At 43.3% G+C, this 22,880-nt stretch overlaps 1 protein-coding gene across 3 annotated transcripts in view; it reads left to right on the forward strand.

Moving 5' to 3' along the window:
* LOC102918017 (ubiquitin carboxyl-terminal hydrolase 29-like) overlaps positions 1 to 13,730 on the forward strand; it is a 228,616-nt gene extending 214,886 nt beyond the window's left edge. For all 3 annotated transcript variants that reach the window (XR_013050770.1, XM_042270738.2, XM_042270748.2), the window contains 4 exons: positions 5,720 to 5,807; positions 7,888 to 7,978; positions 9,884 to 10,085; positions 11,026 to 13,730. Coding sequence is in view for 2 of the 3 variants with exons in the window: in XM_042270738.2 (XP_042126672.2) it covers positions 11,055 to 13,517 (2,463 nt within the window). In the remaining variant the exon portion in view is untranslated. The remainder of the gene's footprint in view (positions 1 to 5,719; positions 5,808 to 7,887; positions 7,979 to 9,883; positions 10,086 to 11,025) is intronic.
* The last annotated feature ends 9,150 nt before the right edge of the window (positions 13,731 to 22,880 follow it).

The raw sequence follows: 22,880 nt of genomic DNA on the forward strand, positions 1-22,880 counted from the left end.
TTTATTATTATTTTTTATTCTATTGCTTTCTTTTTTCTCTGTCGCAGCCATGGGAAATAAGGCCTCCAACCCCATAAGCCCCACATCTCCTCTGGGATGCCTTTTAGAAACCCTCAAACCTCCCAGCTTAATGTTCTACTTACAGACTTCTAAGCTTATCTGCCTCTGCACTAAAAATGGCCTAAATATCCCTTAGATAACAATAAGGAATGGCCACCTAATGGCTCACTGGACCCCGATATTTTACTGGAGTTACCTAACTTCTGTCAGTGAGTGGGCAAACGGAAGGAGTGACCGTGTATCCAAGCCGTTCTCTATCTCTTGATTCCTGTTCCCTGCCCACGGTGCTCCTAGCTCTGCAACCCGAACCAGAGCGATCTCTTACCACTACTCTCGACCCGGCTAATGAACCCCTGCTTGTCCAGCCTCCTGCTCCTTCTCCTCCAGTGACTGTTCCTTCAGCTCCTCCAGCCCCTTCCTCCTCTCTGGTACTGGGCCCCTCCAACTGCCTGACTTAGTCTCCCACCTTTACTCCTCCTGTCCCGAGTTCTTGAGCTGCTAAGGAACCCCACCCTAGTCAAACCAACCTGGCAGCCTTTTTGATTGGTGCCTGTGGAAGATGGACGAGTAAGGTACATGTCCCTTTCTCACTGGCAGAGCTCTCTCAGATAGAAAAGAAACTGGGTTCATATACATGCAGCTCTACCTCTTTTATTAAACAATTCCAATACATCACCCAATCCTGTAGTCTCAGCTTTTGTGATATATACATGATCCTTACTAACCACCTATTTCCTGAGGAGCACAGATGAGTCTGGGAACTGGCTGGGATACATGCAAATGAGGTCCCCAGACTAATGCAGTGCCATCCTCCCGGAGCTGAGGTGGTCCCCAATCGGGATCCATGGTGGGATTATAACACCCCAGTTGGTTCCCTAGCTAGAGATCAGTTTACAACCTGCCTCCTTGCAGATCTTTGTAAGGCTGCCCTCATACGAGTAAACTATGAAAAGCTTCAAGACATAGTTCAGGACAGAAAAGAGAATCCATCTTGATTTCAAGAATGACTTACAAAGGCCCTTTTACAGTATACTAATCTAGATCCTGAGAACCCAGAGGGCAGACAGCTCCTTAGGATCCATTTCTTTTTGCAGAGCTTCCCTGACATTAGGGCCAAACTTAGGCCTCTGGAGAGAGGGCTTCTGACCCCACAGGCTTCAGAAGAAGTCTTAGTGATTGGCATTTAAGGTGTACCATGGGAGAGACGAGAAAGGCCATCAATAGGAATACCAAATGCTGGCCAAGGCCATTCAACCAGCCACCCAAGGGCCCCCAGGTCCTTGTTTTAAATTGTGGTCCAGAAGGCCATTGGGCTCATACTTGCCCTGCCCCACATGGGCTACTGGGGCCATGTCCAAAGTGCTACCAAGAGGGACATTGGTCAGTTGACTGCCTCTATGCACCTCATGGCATGGGGACATCAAACGCAGACCACCCTTCAGCCAACCTTCTAGGCTTAACCATGCATGACTGAAGGTGCCCAGGCTCCAGCCTGACAATGGTCATCTCCCACAGGGAGCCATTACAGTATTGGGGTGATCCATTTCCTTCCTCGTGGACACTGGGGCCACTTACTCGATCCTGAGGGAGTTTTGGGGGCTCACCATTCTTTCTTGTCTCGTCACTGTCCGGGTAGGGGGACAGCCTTACCTAGCTCATCAGACCCCACCACTTAACTGTATTTTCAAGAGTGTTCCTCTTACTTACACATTTTGGTCATGTCAATTTGCCTTGTGCCCCTAATGGGAAGAGATTTTTTTTTTTTAGTCAAGGTAGGAGCTTCCATTTTGTTTGCTCCCCCCATTTGCTTGACCCCAGATTCACCAGCAGCTCCTCTCCTCCTCCTCCTCCTCCTCCTCCTCCTCCTCCTAGCATTTTAGCCCACCCCAAACCCAGGGGAATTCCTCCTCATACACAGTGACACAAATAGTGCCCTGCTCTCTTGAGTTCCAGAGGACACTGAGATCAATGGCCTTGTCTCCAATTTCAGATGAATGAGGTTTCATCCCACAACCGCACTCAATCCCACTGGATTGGGAACCCCATATGTTCTTCTTCCTGATTCTCCTTCCGTGTTCTCCTGTCTCTACCAACCACATTCTGCTTCATCAGTTTCCCTCTGTGTCTCTAATAACATATTCAAAGTTCTAATGAACTACTCAGCTAACTGTTACAGGACCACCATCAGCCATAGAGCTGGAGGCACAAGGACCATCAAATACACCCAGGCGGTAAGAAACAGGAACACTCCAGAGGTATTCACAACCCCCAGACTCAAAAGGGTCTGGACTTTGCAAAAACAGACTTTAATATAACAGTTTATTACTGTTAAACGCCCTTATCGCTCAGTCACCTGTGTCTCCTGGATGCTGAAGTGATACTGAGACAATGGAAGGAAACAGGTGCCTTAAGGTTTGTCTCAGGTGAAAATAGGAAGCCTAATTGGTACTAATAGAAAAAAGAAAGCATGTTCCAGATTTCTCTCTCTCTTGCTATATGTCCATAACTTTAACATTAACCAATACAATTCTGACAGCAGAGTACTAAACACTAAAGTATTATAGCTACCAGCTCAGGATTTTACATTTCCATTGGTTGCTTCTTAATATGTCTACTTAAAAATTCTTCTGAGGTCTAGGGAGTTGGTTTGGACCCACCCAGACAGGTCAGATCCACTTCAGCTTGTCCGGTCCAAGCTGTCAGATCCAAGCATTGCTGGATGATTCCACAGGGCTCAAAACAACAGAGAGACATGGCATCCCCATTCCCATCCATCTGCCACTCCTATCCCCTTACTTTTTATAATAACAAAAAGAGTGGAATGTTATGATTCCCAGTCACTTCTGGAGTCACGTGACCATGCATGCACTGTCAGAAGTTAGGCAAAATGCTTAGTCACTCCAGAGCCTTATTTCCTATGTAATCCATGTGCAGCACAGTTCTGTAGTCTGCATGCAGCATGACCATGTATTCTATGTGCATGCATGGCATAGCTGTGTAAGTCCATACACACACACACACACACACACACACACACACACACACACACACACACACACACACGGAGACCCATAAAAGCAGACTGTACCTGCTGCCCGCTCTCCTTCCTTCTCGCCAGAGGTAGCACGCAGCTACCTCTCACCCCCCTCACCTCCACCCTTTCTCTTCCCCAATAAAAACTCTTATAGTGGGTTTCATTGTACCTCATGTTTTCTTGCGCCTGGTAAATAACACTGACAAATAAACATTTTGTGCTTGGGTTGGGTTTATGTGTCTCTTTTGATAGCGGCTAGAGTGCCTTCTTGTACCAAAGGTTTTGGAATGATGGGGTGAAGGCTCTGTGTAGGCACCACCTTGACTCCTCCATGTTCATTAGCTGTGTAGGTGTTGTCTTCAGCCATGTGGGCTTGCTGCCAGTTTGTCAAGAGCGAGCTATGGTCTTGATAACAGCTTGGTTGTTTGGGGATTCCCATGGGACCCCGTGAACAACAACTCAATTAGATGTTACCCAGTCCCAGTACCAATACTGGAAGCTTCTTGGGTGACAAGAAATGGTCAGTTGGGACTCTGTCTCCCTCATTAATTGGCAATTTCATCTAGATTGCCTTTATATATGTATATATATACATATATGTGTGTGTGTGTGTGTGTGTGTGTATAGGAAATTTCTACTGTATTAGGTTTTCATACTATGCCCTCAAATATTCCTTAATTTTAGCTCTCTCTCCGCATATCCCCCCCCCCACAACACCCTATCCCAGCCCCCTCCCAACTCCATCCTCTCACCCCCCCACTCCCCACCCCCTACTCCCCACCCCCCCACCCCTGCTTTTATCCACATCTATCTATTTTATTTCCCTCTCCTAAGGATATTGATCTGTTCTCTCAGGCCCTTACTCTGTACCTACCCACTGGGATTCTATGGATTGTAGCTTCGTTATTATTGACTTGACAACTAATATCCACATATAATTGAATACATACAATATTTGTCTTTCTGGGTCTGGGTTACCTCCCTTGGGATGACTTTTTGTAGTTCCATCCATTTGCCTGCAAATTTCCCAATGTCTTTTGTTTGTTTGTTTGTTTGTTTTTCAAGACAGGGTTTGTCTGTGTAGTCTTGGCTGTCCTGGAACTCATTTTATAGACCAGGCTGGCCTTGAACTTATAGATCCACCTGCTTCTCCCTCTCAATGGCTGAGATCAAAAGCAGGCACAACCACCACCCAGTTGATGTCCTTCTGTTTTTAACAATTGAATAAGACTCCATTGTGTAAAGGGACCACATTCTCTCTCTCTCTCCCCCCTCCCTCCCTCCCTCCCTCCCTCCCTCCCTCCTTCCCTCCCTACCTCCCTCCCTCCCTCCCTTCCTTCCTTCCTTCCTTTCTTTTTTTCCCCCATACAAGGTTTTTCCTGCATGTCCTAGAACACACTCTGTAGACCAATCTGTCTTCAAACTCAGAGATCCACCTTCCTCTGCCTCCCCAGTACTGGGATTAAAGTCATGTGCCACCACCCACAGCAGTACTACATTTTCTTTATCTATTCTTCTGTTGAGGAACATCTACGTTGTTTCCATTTTCTGCCTATTATGAATACAGCAGTGATGAACGTGGTAGAGCAAGTGTCTCTGTGGTAGGATGAAAGTGTCCTTTGGGTATATGCCCAAGAGTGGTACAGCTGATCTCGAGGTTTATCAATTTCAGTTTTCCTAAAGAATCACTACACTGATTTCCACAGTGGCTGTACAAGTTTGCCCTCCCATGAACAAAAATGAAGTGTTCCTTCACATCATCTCCCACAGGAGCTATCTTGTGCTATTGATCTTATCATTGCTGACAGGCACAAGATGGAATCTCAGAGTTGTTTTAATTTGCATTTCTTCAAGTGTTTCTCAGGCATTTGAGTTTCCTCTTTCGCAAATTCTCTGTTTAGATCTGTATCCCAGTGTTTTTTTTGGGTTGTTTTCTTGATATCCAGTTTTCTGGATTCCTTATTTATTTTGGATATTAGCCCTGTATCAGATGTATACTTGGTAAACATCTTTTCTAATCTGTCTGATGTTGATTCTCTCTCTCTCTCTCTCTCTCTCTCTTTTCAAGATAGAGTTTATCTGTGTATCCTTGGCTGTCCTGGAACCCTCATTGTAGACTAGGGTGGCATGGAACTCAGAGATCCACCTGTCTCTGCCTCCCAAGTGGTGGGATTAAAGGCCGCCACTCCTGGTTTTTCTCTCTTTCTTAGGAGCAAGGCTTGCCTGGAACTCACTGAGTTCTGTGTCTGGGATGTACCTACTGAGTGATGGGATAAGGAGTAGGCTACCACGCCCAATGTAGTTTTTTTTTTTTATTTTATACAACTGTGTGAGCATATGCCTTGTTCTTTCAAGTAGCATAGGATTCCTGAAAGCTGGAGTTACAGACCATTGTGAAACATGGCCCACTCCACAAAGTGGGTGCTGGGACCCCAACACTGGTGTCCTCTGGAGGAGCAGTAAATGCTCTTATACACTGAGCCATCTCTCCAGCCTCTTTTTTTGTGTGTGTGTGTGTTTTTTTCTCTCCACAATTCCCTTCCCTGAGATGGTAACATGGAGAATTGCGGATGGCCTTTTTTAGGACCCTTTAAATTAAGCTACATTTTGTTCTGGACTCTTTAGGTAACAGCTTGCTGTGGGATCGACTCTTTCATTAGCAGCGTGCAGCAGGATCGTGAGCAACAGCTCTGACACTCCTGAGTGGGCCTAGGTAAGTAAGCCTTATTTCCTTGTAGTTGTTTTATTAAGTGAATGTATGCACTGGATATAAGAAGGACCAAATGGAGTAGACTCATGGGACCCCTGGAATGAATGGTAGAACAAATGACCAGGAAAGAGTAAAATGAAGAGAGCTGAGGGTGAGCTGGCCCCAGTGCAGTTGCTTTGGTAGAGATCGGCCCTGGAATGCTCGAATCCTTGGCTTGTTCCCCAGCCAGGCTAAACTGAGCATGGTGGAACACTTCGATAATTCCAGCAACTCAGGTGGTGGATCCAGAGGATTAGGAGTTTGAGGCCATCCTTAACTACTTAGTGAATGTGAGGCCATCCTGGTCTATATAACAGACACCCTTTTCCCAAAAAAGAAAATATATTTTTTAATTAGTACGTGTTTGTAGAAAGCAATAGTCTTCACTATGGCATTTAATAGAGGCATATATAATGTCCTCTTAACATTTTTGCCCCATTTATCTTTTTATTGTTTGAGAACCTCAGACAAGCATGTAATAATTTTGACCAAATCCACCCCGGTTTCCCTTCCCTCCAGTTCCTCCCCTATCCTCTCCACCATTTTTCCATCCCAACTTCAGATGTACCTTAAGAAAAGCACACTCGCCATTCATCTACATCCTCTGTCCCAAGAAGCTCTTCCCTTCCTCTCCCTTGGGAGTCTCTTGTCTACTTCAAAGCCCCCCTCCTTTTTTTTAAAAAAAAATGTAGATTCTGCACATAAGAGAACATATGAAATATATGTCTCTTGGTATCTGGTTTATTTTTGCTTAATGATTTGCATTTCAAATTTTCCTGCAAATAATGCAATTTTGTTCTTTTTGCCTGAACCAAGAGCCATTGTGTATATGTGCATTCATCTCTACACCTGTTTTATTTCACTACTGGCCTGTACTTGCACACTTTTTGGTAAAAATTCATAGGCGTTCGGGCCCCATGTTGTATGCTGACATTGATTCCTTCAGATAGAGCTATAGCAGGATCACACTATAGTTCTCTTTTTTAGTTTTCTTTTTGATATTTATGTATTATGTGGATTTTTTCTTGTTTTTTGGTTTTCCAAGACAGGTTTTCTCTGTGTAGCCATGACTATTGTAGAACTCACTTTGTAGACCAGGCTGGTGAGAAACTCAGGGATCCATCTGCCTCCCAAGTGCTAGGATTAAAGGTGTGAGCTACCACCCAGCTATTACATTTTTTTAATTAGTTAAGGTTATTTTAATTTAATATTATTTATTTACTTATTAGGTTTTGGGAAAGGGTTTCTCTGTGTAGCCCTGGTTCTTCAGGAACTTGTTCTGTAGACCAGGCTGGCCTCAGTCAGATCCTCCTGCTTCTGTTTCCAGAGTGCTAGGATTAAAGGCGTGTGATACTATGACCAGCTACCTACCTCTGTGCTTTTGATTGGTATTTTTCTGATGACTAGAGATGTTAAACACTTTTCATGTATTTATTGGTAATTTGTATTTCTTTTTCTGGCTGTTGAATGCATTTGCTTATTCATTGATTGGATGCTGTTATGAATTATGCATGAGTGGGGAACCCAACGGTATCCTGTGTTGTGTGTGCAGGGAAACATGTGGGGCAGGTGCATGCCATTTAAGCATGGCAGCAGCGGCAGCCGTGGCCAGTAATTCACAACCCAGATGCTGCATCCACATGAGAGTTTATTATAATAGATGAAGAGAAGATAGGAAAGAGGGAGAGAAGAGAGAAAAAGAGGGAATGAGGAGGAGGAGGAGGAGGAAGAGGAGGAGGAGGAGGAGGAGGAGGAGGAGGAGGAGGAGGAGGAGGAGGAGGGAGGTCCAGGTTGTTCACCTCCTGGGAGGAAAAGCAGAAAAGAGAGAGGAAGAGGAGGAGTTTTTCCTTAGAATGAGGCTTTTATGTCAGGATGCAGGATGGCCCCAAGAGGTGGGATTTCAAGGGAAAGGAGGATTAGAATATTAACAGATACTATGTTCTGTTGTTTGCTGTTATTTGTTTTTGAGGCCTTTGCATATTCTGGATGTTGTGATCTCTTGTCAAAGAAAATAGCCGGCAATGATTTTTCTCCCATTCTCCAGGCCTTCTCTTCACTCCAGTCAGTGCTCTCTCTGCTGTTCAGAAGGGTAATTTTGGTGGCTTTGGAGCAGTTTGATTCTTCAGTTCTTACAGGTGAATCCTGAGTCATTAAAAATCACATCCTGATTCTAATGGGGGCATGATCTGGGTCTCATGGAGTCCTACCTCAAACTCTTGTCTCTTTAGTGGAGGATAACCTTGAAATTCTGGGTCTCCTGCCTCCACTTCCAAAGAGTTAAATTACATGTGCATACTACTTAGCACCTTTTATGAGGTGCTGGGGCCAGAGAGATGGTTGTTAAGGTCCCAGCACCTAAATGGTGGCTCACAACCCTCTATGAGTACAGTTCCGAGGGATCTGGCACCCTCTTGTGGTCTTCTTGGGCACTGTATGTAAGTGATGCACAGACAGGCAGGCAACAGCCACACACATGAAATTGAAAATAATTTTGAGGTTGAGTTTATTATGTAGCTGTCCTATTATGTAGCTTTTTTCTACTGGCTATGAGATCCTCCCCCCTCTCCAGTACTGAGATCAAAGATGTGTGTCACCACAGCCAGCCTAAAAATAAATCTTAAAAAGCAATTAAAGTTCCATATTTCTAGTTCTCATCTGGTATCTAACCGTCCTCTCCACATATCACTTCTCCTTGCAAACATATGTCCATGTTTTGTTTCAGATTCATAGAGAAGCAGGAAAGTTCTGGGTTTTCTACTCCACTAGATTTTGTTTTGGGTATTCCACCCCCCCCCCCAAAAAAAAAAACTTTTTTGTTGTTTTTTTGAGTCAAGGTCTTTCTACGTAGACCTGGCTGTCCTGGAATTCTGTATGTCTACCAGGCTGCCTTCAAACTCATGAAATCATCCAGCTTGCCTCCCAGCTCCTGGTTTAAATTATTTATTTTTATTTATTTGTTGTTTTGCCTGCATGCATGGCTGTGAGAGGGTATCAGATCTTGGAGTTACAGACAGTTGTGAGCTGCCATGTGGGTGCTGGGAATTGAACCCGGGTCCTCTGGAAGAGCAGTCGGTGCTCTTAACCACTGAGCCATCTCTCCAGCCCCCAGTTCCTGGTTTAAACGTGTGTGCCATGCCTTGCCTGTGGAGTTGGAGTTTTTAAAATTCTATTTGTTCGTATATGCTTGTGTTCTTGCACACCAGAGCTGAAGTGGGTATGTCAGAGAACAGTTTGCAAGAGTCGGTCTCTTATTCCACATGTGGGTGCAAGGGATGAACCTGGGGTTGTCAGGCTTGGCTGCAAGCACCATTAACCCTCTTGCCAGCTGTGTTTAGTTTCTGACACTGGTCTACTGTAGCCTAGGTTAGCTTCAGGCTGAATCCCTTCCCTTCCCTCTTTGGTTTGGGTTCTGTTTATCTCTCTTCTTTTTCTTTTTCTTTTCTTTTTGTTGAGATTGTGGTCTCACTACATACTCCATTCTTGCCTCACACATGTCCATGTCTTGGTTTAGCCTCTCCAGTGCTGGAGTTATAATCATTTTGGACACTGTGAAGATTTGTCACTGTGATTGGTTTAATAAAGACGCTGACTGGCCAATAGCTGACCAGAATCAGGTTAGGCAGGAGAGCCACACTAGGAGAATGCTGGGAGAAAGAAAGATTGAGTCTGGAGTCACCAGCCAGCTAGAGATGGAGTCGATGAACCTGCCATGTTAATAAAGTTACCACCCCATGGCAGAGAGTAAATAAGGAATATGTGTTAACTTAAAATGTAAGAGCCAGTTAGAAATAAGCCTGAGCCATTGGCCAAGCATTTGTAATTAATATAAGTCTCTGTGTGTTTATTTGAGAGTGGCTCTAGGACAGGAAACCTCTGCCTACATATATACAGTCACATAGAGCAGATTTGTTTGTGTGTGAGTCTAGGGATTGAATTCAGAGTCTTGTGCATACTGGATGCTTTAACCACTGAGCTGTATCATCAACCTTTCATACATTGACATTTGTACTCCATGGTTTTTAATCATCTGACCATTGCAGGACTGAATATCTGGATCTGGAATCTGCAATCAAAAAGGTCAGCACCAGCGGTGACCACTCAGGCTCATTTTCCTAACTGTTGCATTTGCACCAGAGACTAGAATCTGACCAGAACTTCATTGTCTGGGCATCATCAGGGCGACAGAGAAGAGCAGAGGCACCAGTGAGACCAGACGTGCACTGTCTCCACATTTCACTTGAGGTACTTGTAGTTTTCATTTCTCTTGCTGTGATAAAACAATCTGGAAAACAAAACTTAGAGAAACTTAGGAGGATGGGGAAGGTTTATTTCAGTCCACAGTCATAAGTTACAGTCCATCACTTCTGGTAAGTCACAACTGCAGGAACTTGAATCAGCTGGTCATATGATAGCCACAGCTAAGAGAAGAGAGAAAATGAATGTATGTGTAATCTTTCTCTCCTCTCATATCATTTAGTAACCCAAAGCAGGGAATTGTACCACAAGCTTTCATGCTGGGTCTTCCATATTAATTATGCAACCAAGACAATCACCCAGGACAACCTGATCTAGACAAAAACTCACTGAGACTCAATTTCCAGGTTGTTGTAGATTATGGCAAGTACACAAATAGAACTAACCATCACAATTAAACATTGGGACAGAAAAAGAGAAAGCAAACACACTCTGAGCGTGTCTTCCAGAGAATGGACACAGCTTCAATAGCTCAGAGGTTAAAGCGTGTACTTGAGAATGTAATTGAACAACTCAGTGGTTAAGAGCATACAGTGCTCTTACAGAGGACCTGAGCTCAAGTTTCTAGCCCCTCCACTGGGTGGACCAAAACTGTAATGCTAGTTCTAGGGGCTCTGATGCCCTCTTCTGGATTCTGAGGGCACTGCACTCACATGTGCACAAATGCACACACTTATACATAATTAAATAATTTTTATTTAAAGGATATAAGTAACTCCAGTTTCTGCTAATTGTAATTGATAAATCATAATTGTAAATATTTAAAGAAAATGTAAGCTTTCCCATATTGTAGTACTTGAGGCATGAAGAGAGAAATAAAAGCCAATTCTGGTCAGTTAGAGTTTTACAAAAAAAAAAACAAAACATTGTGATGAATACATTTTGAGTCACAGTCTCTGTGTGCATTGTGTTTTTTGTTTGTTTTTAGATTACACGAGCTTTCTCTGTGAAGAAAGAATGGCTCCTCTGAAGATAAACGGCTTTGTCCAAATCCGAAGCAAGAACCGGAGCAAGCACACCCGGGCTTCTCAGTGGAAAGAAGCAGTCATCCAAATAGTAGAAAGAAAACAGAAGGTTAATCTGGTGGTTTCCTTTAAGTTGGAAGGAAGGAGCAGGGTTTTTCAGCTGGGTGATAATGTGTCAGGTGTAGTGGTTAGTTCTGGTGAGACAGGAGAGCATCATCTGCATTTAACTCTGAAAGATGACACTTCCTTACTCATTGACAAGTTATCCTCTGTAGATGTTGAAAGGCTGAAGTCATTACTAGATTCTTTTCATCCATGTGAATCCCAACAGCTTGAGGAACCCAAGAGTAGTCAGCATGTTCTTGAGAGCAGTGATCCATTTTGCAGGAAGCACCAGGAGTCAGTTGCTGGGTCCCAGAATACTAAACAAGAAAGTGGAGCTCCGGGGCCCATGAAGATGCCACTTTTGTGGCCAAACTCCAGCAGCAGCCATGTTGAAAAAGAGAAAGTAGAAAAACCGAGCATAAAGAGGAAGAGAAAGTCAACACCCAGTGTAGAAATAATTGAGGAGATTCTCGAAGTAAATAATCCTGAACCAGAAAAGAAATCCAAGACCTATAACTCCAGGAATAAAAGATGCAAAGGAGAGAAACCAATGGCTTTAAGAGATCAGGAAAAGCTTAACATTTGGAAACTTGAACCTTCATTCAATACCAACACCTGCTGGAGGCCTAACCTAGATGACACTATTCTTCCAACACTAGCATGGTCTGATGAAAGTGGATCAAAGTTTAGCCAGGAAACCCAAACATATGACCTGCAGCCTCCTCTCGAGACTTACGCAAAGCAACTGAAACGTGAAGGCTTCCCCAATTTGGGAAATACCTGTTACATGAATTCCATTTTACAATCTGTCTTTGGGATTCCAACGTTTGCAAAGGACTTGCTCACACAAGGTATTCCATGGGAGAAAGTTTCCTATGATGATCTTATCAAGCCCTTAAGTCAACTGCTTGTCTTGAAAGACATCCGAGATATAGAGGTCAAGGGAGAGTTACTCATTAATGTCAAGAAATCCATCTCCACAGTTGCAGACACATTCTTGGGTGATGAACAGAATGATGCCCATGAATTTCTAAGTCAGTGCTTAGACCAGTTGAAACTGAACATGGAAAAACTAAATACCATGTGGCTCACTGAGATGGACAATGACGCTGAAGAATCATCTCTATCAACATATGATGAGAATGCCATCCCCAAAAGGTTTGTTTGTCCTGTCAGTGCTAATTTTGAAATAGAGCTGCAGAGCTCTATTGTTTGTGAGGCCTGTGGTGAGGCTACTCTCAACACTGAAGTGAGCAATTACCTCTCTGTTGACCTGCACCAAGGCACAAGAGAACAGCCTCTATCAATTCAAAAGTCACTTGATCTTTTCTTTACACCAGAAAAAATTGAGCGTAATTGTGCGAAGTGCAAGAACAAGAATTCTGTTCTCAAGTACACTTTGAAGAGGCTCCCCAGGGTCCTCATTGTTCATCTGAAACGCTACCACTTGACCCCTAATGGGTTGTTGGTGAAGAGTCAGCAGCCAGTTGAGATTTCTAAGTATCTAAATGTATCTTCCCACTTCAATGAAAACATAAAAGAACCACTTTCCTTGACCAGCAAGACATCTTATGAGGACTGTGATGTCCCAAATGTCTCTGAAGAGATGATGCCTGAGATCCTCAGCCAGCCAATACCATCTAGGAGTGTGAAGAACTATGAGAAAATTAACGTATATGGAACAGCAGATCGTCACACTACCACTGAGATGTTCAATTATTTTTATGATCTTAAAGAACAAATGATTCTGGAAGGATCTCAAGAAATGGCTGAACAGCTCCTCCAGAATCCTGGGACTAGATTCCACAAGGAATTCCTTCCTCAGGGATCACCTCAAAGTGTTAGGGATTTTGCAGAAGACACAGAGAAGGATATGAATACATCTTTAGATCTGAGAGATGACATAGATGATGAATACTCTCTTGGTGCATGGTGGAATCCTGAAAGCAGCAATTTTCTGGGAAGCAACTACCTATTGGATGTTATTGATGAGTCAGAAAGTATGGTATTTGGAGATGATCCTCAGAATTACAGACTGGTCAGTGTTGTCAGCCATTTTGGGAGCTCCCAAGATTCAGGTCATTATGTAAGCGATGTGTATGATTTTCAAAAGCAAGCATGGCTCCTGTACAGTGATGTCCAAGTGTTTGAGATTCCAGAGGCCTTGATTCAGGAGAATCGGCTTCACACTGGATACATTTTTTTTTACATGCGAAATGAGCTTTTTGAGTGGCTGTTGAAAAAGGCATCAGAGTGCAAGTTGCTTAACACACCTAAAGAGCAACAGAAGAATATGGATCTTTTCTCAACACTGCTTAATGGCTTTACATACTTCCTAGAAGAATCCTAAATTCTACCCATAAGGAAGACCCATCAAGCTCAACGGAAAACTCAGAAAACAAAACAGAACAAAACAAAACAAAACAAAACAAAACAAAACAAAACAAAAAACAAAACAGAACAAAACAAGACAAAACAAAACAAAACATAACAAAACAAAACAAAACAAAACAAAACATCACATCACATCACATCACATCATCACGTAATGAAACAAAACAAACAACATATTAGGACAGAAACCCATACATCCATGATGCAGGCTATATACCATTTTCTCCAACAAGGCTATAGTGATGCTTTTCATGTTTTTTTTTTTTATTTGTTTGCTTTTGTTTGTTTTGTGTTTGTTTTTGTTTTTGTGAGACAGTGTTTTTCTGTGTAGCTATAGCTGTTCTGGAAGTCACTCTGTAGAGCAGGCTGGCCCCAAACTCAGAGATATATCTTCCTCTGCCTCCCAAGTGCTTTGATCTATAAGGTGTGTGCCACTACTCCCCAGCGGCGGGAGGATTTTTTTAAAAATGATTTTTATTTTTATTTAACGTGTTTTGCCTGCATGTCTGTCTCTGTGAAGGTGTTGAGTTTTCTGAAACTGTTATTACAGGCAGTTGTGAGCTGCATGTATGTGCACCGAGCCTTCTCTCTAGCCCCTAGTGCAGTGGTGTTTTCAATGTCATTCTGAACCAATACAGCATAGCAAGGAACTGATGAAAGGTCAAATGTTAGTGTCCAACCTCATAATGGATTCAGAACCAATACTGATGGACTTAAAAGTTTGGGAAACAGTGTGTAAAATGTCTTATTTTGTTAGTGTATATATGAATTGCTCACGTCATCTGGAGGGTTTTCATGGTATTGTTTGCTTTCGCTGAATTCATGTATACCATTCTATTGCCAATTTATTAAAATCATTGTTTTCTATATGTGTTTGTGACTCGTTGCTGATGAATGTACCTAGCTGCTCACCAACTAACTGGTTTTGTGCTTCCTTTTCAGAATTGCGGGACATAGCATCAGGGTTACACAGGAAATGAAATAGAGAGTATGGTAAATTTTGCAAATTCAACAGCTCTCTAAGGGCTCCGTGGATGCAAACACCTGCCACCAAGGCTGATGACACCAGTCCTGCAAGCTGTCCTCTGACTCTAGAGGAGCCAGCACATGTGCACATATATGCGTAAATCAATGAGTGAAAAATCTAATAAGATTTTAAACCTCACTATGTAGTTCTCTCTGGCTTGAAATGCTCTTCGTAGATCAGGATACCATCAAACTCAGATTTGTACTTGCCTTGCCTCCTGAGTGCTGGTATTTAAAGTCTGGACCACAATGCCTAGCATAATAACATTTTTAAAGCACTCTTTTAAAAAAATTTTGAAGTGCCAAATATACTTCTTACATTCAAATCCTGATGATATGAGCAAATGGAGGGGTTCAAGGGACAGGGGGTCTGAGACAGACAGTCCTTTAGGTGAGAGCCTCCTATATTAGCACAAACTGCATGGTGGGGTTCTAAAGAGAACATTTTAGTTCATAAGACAAAGCAAGGTTCCCCTTAGTTCCCAGGAGTAGGAAGAGATCCTGTGCCATGAAGCAGCAGACTTCCTTAATACAAGAACAGACTTGCTTTCAGCCTGTTAACCTGATTCCTGGGTAGCAAGGGGAGAGGGAAACCAGCTGGGGTTGCTGGCTATGAGGGGTGCAGCCTGATCTGAGATACCCACACCACATCTGTTTCAGACACACAAAAACATAGTACTGATCCTCTGAAGGGGCTGGGGAGATAGTTCAGCAGGTCAGCGCACTTGCTGTGTCAGCAGGACCTGAGTTCAAATCCCCAGCACCCACATAACAAGCTCCTCATTGCCGTGTGTGCCTGTGACTCAGCACTGGGGAGTAGACAAGGGTGGATTCCACAGCTCACTAACCATTCGACATGGTCACAATGGGAAGTGTAAGGTTCAGGTGTGGGACATTCACCAGAGAAAACTGCTGGGCCGATGTGCTAAGGTCTGGGGCCCTGTTCACAGTTAGATTGTATTTCAAAAAGGAAACATGTGGAAAGTGATAGAAAACACTCCATGTCCTCTGGCCTTCACATGTACAAGCTCACAGGTAAAAACACCACACAAAGGATATTTTCCCAATTCCTCATTTGGGCTGCAGAAAGGGTTAAGCTCACTTGCTACACTTTTAGAGGATCAAGGTTCTCTTCCCAGAATCCACATGGTGGTTTCCACTCTCTGTAACTCCATATCCAGAGGATCAAATGCCCTCTTCTGGTTTTGTGGTATGCAGACAAAACACCTCTACATTATAGCACTGCCCACTTCCACCATCAAAAAGGTACAATATAGTCTTGTGGCTAAATCTAAAGAGCTTACAAAAATTCTCAGTATTATACTGTTTCAGAACATTTACAAACGTTAACATTTTGAGGGTATAAAAAGTCTAAAAGCCTGATAATGTATAAAATATGGGGCAAAATTAAGTGAGGGTGGTAGGCGAAAGAAAGGAATAGTCTAGAACAGTGGTTCTCAATACATTTGGGTTCAATACAATAAATTAGCAAAATTACTGTTATGAAGTAGCAATGAAAATAATTTTTATGGTTGAGGGGGGTCATCACAGCATGAGGAACTGTATTAAAGAAAGTGTTGGTATATTTGGAAGGTTGAGATCCAGTGGTCTAGAACATCCTTATGATCTGACAGATAATTCTTTGTTCATTTAAAAGAAGGAAAATTTAAACATTTATTCATGTATTTCATGTATATGAGTGTCTGTCTTCACACTTAACAGAAGAAGGAATCAGATTCCATTACAGATGGTTGTGAGCCACCATGTGGTTGCTGGGAATTGAACTCTGGAAATGCAGTCAAGTGCTCATAACCTCTGAGCCATCTTTCCAGCCCCTTCAATTTTTTTTTTTTTTTTTTTTTTTAGGAAGAGTCTATATTTGCTTCCATATATCAGATCTTGAAAGGAAACAAAATGAACATAGTGAACAGGAATTTTCAAAGTGGATGAGTTTACACTGAGGCCAAGGGAATGGACAAAATTAAGTGCTTTATAAACATGAAAAAGTCACAGTGAAACACATTTTTGTACAATTGATACAAGCATTAAAAACTTCCCCCATGGTGGTGGGCCAGTTTTTTTTTTTTAAACTTCCATGGATTTGTGGCTTTTCAAAGTTTTCTTTGTTTCTTTTTAATTTTTTAATTTCATTTTACATACTAACCACAGATTCCCCTGTCATCCCCTCCCCTCCAACCCACCCCTCATCCCTTCCTCCTACAGGGTAAGTTCTCCCATGGGGGGAAAGCTAAGCCTGGTACATTCACTTGAGGCAGAACCAAGCCCCTCCCAACTTCATGGGGGGGGCGTGAGCAAGGTGTCTGGCCACATGTAACAGGGTCCAGAAAGCCAGCTCATGCACCAGGAACAGATCTTGATCAAACTGCCAGGGGCCTCAAAATAGATCCCACTACACACAACCGTCTGCTGTGTGCAGAGGGCCTACTCCAGTCCCATGGAGGCTCCACAGCTGTTGGTCCACAGTTCATGAGTTCCCACTAGTTTAGTTTGGTTGTCTCTGTACATTTCCCCATCATGATCTTAATTCCCTTGCTCATATAATCCCTTCTCCCTCTCTTCGACCGGACTCCTGGAGCTCAGCCTGGTGCTTGGCTATGGATCTTTGCATCTGTTTCCATCAGTTACTGGATGAAGGCTCTATGATGACAATTAGGATAGTCACCAATCTGATTGTTAGGGTAGGCCAGTTCAGGAACCCCCTCCACTATTGCTAGTAGTCTAATCTGGGGTCGTCTTGTGAATTCCTGGGAATTTACCAAGCACCAGGTTTCTCCCTAACCCCATAATGTCTCCTTGTATCAAGATATCTCTTTCATTGTTCTCCCACTCTGTCCCTCCCCCAGCTCGACCATCCCATTCCCTCATGTTCTCATCCCCCATCCTCTACCCTCTATTGCACACCCCCACCTCATCCCCAGTTTACTCATGGAGATCTCTTCTGTTTCCCCTTCCCAAGGTGATCCATAAATCCTTCTTAGGATCCTCCTTGTTTCCTAGCTTCTTTGGACCTGTGGGTTGTAGTCTGATTATCCTTTGCCTTACATCTAGTATTCATGTGTGAGTGAGTACATGCCATGTTTGTATTTCTGAGTCTGGATTACCTCACTCAGGATGATATTTTCTAGTTCTATCTATGTGCCTACAAATTTCATGATGTCATTGTTTTTTTACAGCTGAGTAATACTCCACTGTGTATATGTACCACATTTTCTTTATCCATTTTTTTTTTTTGGATGAGGGGCATCTAGGTTGCTTTCAGGTTCTGGCTATTATGAATAATGCTGTTATGAACATAGTTCAGCAAGTGTCCTTGTGTTACGAGCATCCCTTGGCTATATGCCCAATTTTTTTAAGTGTCAGAAAACTGATGTCATAGCTCCTTTGGTAGAGTGCTTAACCAACATAGAGGAATCCCTGGAATCCACTTTCACCACCACATAAGCCAGATATGATGGCACAAACTCATAATCACTGCATTTAGGAGATGGAGGCAGGAGGACCAGGAAGGAGTTCAAGGTTTAGTAATGAGTTTGAGGACAACCAGGGCTACATAGACTTCATCTCAAATAATGAGGTCAGGGTATTGTAGGGTTTTTGTTTTGTTGAGAAAGTGTTTCTCTGTGAAACAGTCCTGGCTGCCCTGGAACTCACTCTGTAGACCAGGCTGGCCTAGAACTCACAGAGATCCTCATGCTTCTGCCTCCTAAGTACTGGGATTAAAGGTGCACACCACCCCTGCCCGGATCTAACATTTCTCTATTTCTGTATATCTTTTCTTTCCTTCTTATTGTGTGACTGACTGTAAGGATGGGTGGCTGCCCCCTGTTATCCTCCTCGCCTCCTTCTTCTCTTCCCTCTCATTATTCTTCCTTCTATTTACTCTTTTTTTTCCCAGCTAGCCCCATCTATTCTTCTGACTAGCTATTGACTGTGCAGCTCCTTCTATGCAGACCTGGCTGTCTAGGAATTCTGCTTGTCACCCAGGCTTGCTTCAAATTCACATGGATCATCCTGCTTGGCTCCGAAGTGCTGGGATTAGAGGTTTGTGCCTTGCATTGCCTGTGGAGTTGGTTCTTTAAATCATATTTATTTATTTGTAAATGCCTGTGTTCTTGCACACAACAGCTAGAGTGTGTAGGTCAGAGAACACTTTGCAAGAGTAAATATCAGTACACACGTGGGTGTGAGGAATCAAACTCAGGTTGTCAGGCTGGGCAGCAAGCTCCCTTTAACTATAATGGCAGGTGATTGACACTGGTCTAGGTAGCTACTATAGAGCTATAGTAATAAAAACAGCATAGTATTGGCATAAAAAGGAGGATCAATGGAATAGAATCAAAGACCCTGACATCAATCCACACACCCACGAACACCTGATTTTTGACAAAGATGCCAAAATTATACAATGGAAAAAAGAAAGCGTCTTCAACAAATGGTGTTAGCATAACTAGATGTTGGCATGTAGAAGATTGCAGATAGATACAGATCTATGGCCATGCACAAAACTCAAATCCATGTGGAACAAAAACCTCAACATAGATGCAGGTATACTTAACCTGATAGAAGAGAAAGTAGGAAGTAGCCTTGAATGCATTGACACAGGAGATCACTTCCTGAGAATAACAGCAGTAGTATAGACACTGAGCTCGATAAATGGGACTTTTTGAAACTGAAAACCTTCTGTAAGGCAAAGGAGACTGTCAATAAGACAAAACATCTGCCTTAGAATGGGAAAAGATCTTCACCAACCTCACATCTGACAGAGGGTTGATCTCTAAAATATATAAATAATACAATAAACTAGACATCAAAATACCAAATTATCCAATAAAAAATTGGGTGCAGATCTAAACAGAGACTTCTCAACAGAAGAATCTCAAATGGCCAAGATACACTTAAGGAATTGTTCAGCATCCTTTGTCATCAGGAAATGCAATTATTTATTTCACCTTCGTGGTTTTTTGTGTGCTGTCTCTGGGCAACATGCATGCAGTGCCCACAGTGACCACAAGATGGGGGTAGATACCTTGGAATCGTGACCAGAGAGAATTGTGAGCCACATTTAAGGGCTGGAGCTTAACAGCCATCAATCTGGACCCTGAATTTAGAATTCATAAAAGAAACTAAAGATCCTAATGTAGATCAGATAGAAAAGCTTTAGGGAACAGACAGATTTATCCTCAGTGAGACCTCAAGCCCAGCACAGGGAAGCCTTGAGATCCACAGATCCAACAATTGACAATGTAAAAACAGGTTTAGTAGGCCGGGCGTGGTGGCGCACGCCTTTAATCCCAGCACTCGGGAGGCAGAGGCAGGCGGATCTTTGTGAGTTCGAGGCCAGCCTGGGCTACCAAGTGAGCTCCAGGAAAGGCGCAAAGCTACGCAGAGAAACCCTGTCTCGAAAAAACCAAAAAAAAAAAAAAAAAAAAAAAAAAAACAGGTTTAGTCATTACCACACCCTGGTGCAAAAAGAGATTTTTAAGTCTGGCAGAGCATGCAAGAGGACATTGGAGAAGGAACCAGCACATCTGTGCCTTGAGTTTGGGGATTTCAAACCCTTGTATGGAGAGAAGGTGTCACAGTTATATCCAATGTCAAATGCCCACCCCTCCACAGGCTAAGAATGAGGCCACCTCCAAAATCTCTGTGGACAAGAGGGCAGGAGATGACTTGACTCAGACCTAAGATTTTACAACTAACCTGGCAGGAAGAGAGATTCTCTTTGTTGTTTGTTTGTTTGTTTGGTTTCTTGAGACAGGGTTTGTCTGTGTAGCCCTGGCTGTCCTGGAACTGGCTCTGCAGACCAGGTTGGCCTTGAACTAAGAGATCTACCTTCCTCTGTCTCCCAAGTGCTGGGATTAAAGGCGTGTGCCACCACTGCCCTGTGTTATATTTCCTTATACTTTAATGTACATATTTCTCCCAGTAATAAGTCCCTAATATACATGAACATGTTAAAAAAGACAGGAAACCTACTGGCGTGGGTGTGGATAAATATACGAGCATGTCCAGACAAGGTGAACACCTTTGTCCACTGAAACCACCCACCTTGACTAGAGTTAGTCTCCAGAAGTATCACTGAAACATAAAATTCCTGGAGTCTTTTCTTTTACCATGACTCAGTAAGATGGTTGCATGCATTAGCCCCAGGGTTTTGATTAGATTGCATAATATTTAAAGGTACGATTTGTTTTCTGCAAGAATATAATATTCAGTGATCTCTGCACAAAGGCCATGGAACACGTTTTTATATTTCTAGTCTTTAGAATTCATTGGAATCTTTTTGTTTTTTTGTTATCAGCTTTGTTTGTTTTGCCTGGATTTTTTTTGTTTGTTTTTTTGTTTTTTTGGTTTCAGTTTTTGTTTTTTGAGACAGGGTCTCCCTGACTAGTCCTGCCTGACCCGAAACTCACAATATAGATTCTAAGGCTGGCCTCAGCCTCACAGAGGTCCTCCTGCTTCTGCCTCCGGAGTGCTGGGATTAAAGGTGTGCACCACAAGCCCAGCCTTGTTATCACTTTGAGACACCCCCAGAGGAGTGGCAGGGTTTGAACCCTGAGCACAGACACTTGTATTAGGATGTGATGTTGGAGAACTACAGCAACCTGGCCTCTGTGGGTGAGGAGGGCTTTGGGACTGAGGAGAGGGGTGATGGCCTGAAGTCTGAAATAGACAAGGACCTTTTCCAGGTTGAGCAGGTTTGTTTCTGGTCCACTTTTCACTGTTGGGGTATCCTATGTGAGTCAGGATTAGGATGAGGCAAGAGAGGAGTGTGGAGCCTAATTTTGTGATTGCTTTATTGCTTTGCTTGTGTGTGTCTGTCCATCTGTTTGACACCTCTCTCTCTCTCTCTCTCTCTCTCTCTCTCTCTCTCTCTCTCTCTCTCTCTCTCTGTGAATATGGGCATGCTCATGGCATGGCATGCCAGGTGAAGGTCCGAGGACATCCTTGCAAGGCAAGCCTTATTTCACCCGTTGACTGTATTTTTTTTTCATATTAAAATTTACTGGACCCCAGACAGTAAAAATAGTAAAGTCACACAAAACCAACTACTGTAATGCTGAGAGATGGAATCATATATGATACCAAACAGTAACAGCAGCAGCTTTACCAAGATCCAAGAGTAACCACGTCTCTGGAGGATACAAAAAGACTCAACTGTATAAACCAGGTCTTTGACTCAAGTGACTTAAGAAGGCAAATGAGTATCCTTTAAATCACACCATAGATACAAGCTTTCAACCGGGGGTGTAGCTTGGTGGTAGCATGTTTGGCTAGCATTCCTAAAGCCCTGGCTTCAGTGTCCAGCACCATCCCTGGGAGCTGGTACACACCTGTAATCCTGGCACTTGGAGATGGAATAAACTAAACATCATCCTTGGTGACATCCTGAGTTCAGAGCCAGCTTAGGCTACTAAGGCCTTGCTCATAACATTTTTTTTTTCACACATGGGCCTGCAACAAAGCTCAGTGGGTAGGAAAGTTGCTTGCCGCCAAGCCTGAAGACCCGAGTTTGATCCCTGGTACCTACGTGACAGGAGGGAAACTCTTACAAGCTCTCATCTGACCTCCATGCATGCACTCGGGTACACAGACAGGCAAAATGGCAAAAACAAAACAAAACAAAACCCTTGAGACAATTTTCATATAGGGTAGACAACTGCTCACTTGTCATCTGTCACTTTCGGCCTTTTCAGCCTCATAATCTGCTTCCGTCTCATGAGTGCTGGGTTTCCAGGCATGTGCCAGCCAGCACACCAGGCTAACACTTCTAACAGTAGCTTCTGACATCTACAGGCAGAGGTCAGTTCTGGCCACCATTGCTCTCTGGTTCATCCTTGGCACGTGTGGGCAGAGAGAGTTCTCGTCTTGCATCCTAACAATCTAGTCTGCTGATCTTGCACATGGTTGTGTGGAAGACGGGAGACCAGTTCTGGTCCACTGTTCCCCAAATGGCTTGCTCCATTGAAGAAGCTGGCGCTTACCCAGGAACAAGAGATTCTCCCTAACTCAGCTGCCTAGAACTCGTCAGGGGAGCCCCTCTGAATTTTTAAAATAATGTCCACTCAGAATGCTTGCTCACAAATGCTTTGGCTATTAGTGGCCCACATGCATGACAGGGCCAGCACAGTCAAGACTGCTGGCCTTTCGCAGAGGCCCAGGGAAAGTCTGGGTCTGCATAGTATCAAGCACCACCTGGCTATACTGAGCATGTTCACAAGCTTTGCCCATGGTCTTTTCTGCTCCCTAACAGTCAGGGTGACTGTGCCTT

The sequence above is a fragment of the Peromyscus maniculatus genome, chromosome 1 (genome assembly GCF_049852395.1).
Source record: "Peromyscus maniculatus bairdii isolate BWxNUB_F1_BW_parent chromosome 1, HU_Pman_BW_mat_3.1, whole genome shotgun sequence".
In the NCBI taxonomy this organism is placed as follows: domain Eukaryota; kingdom Metazoa; phylum Chordata; class Mammalia; order Rodentia; family Cricetidae; genus Peromyscus; species Peromyscus maniculatus.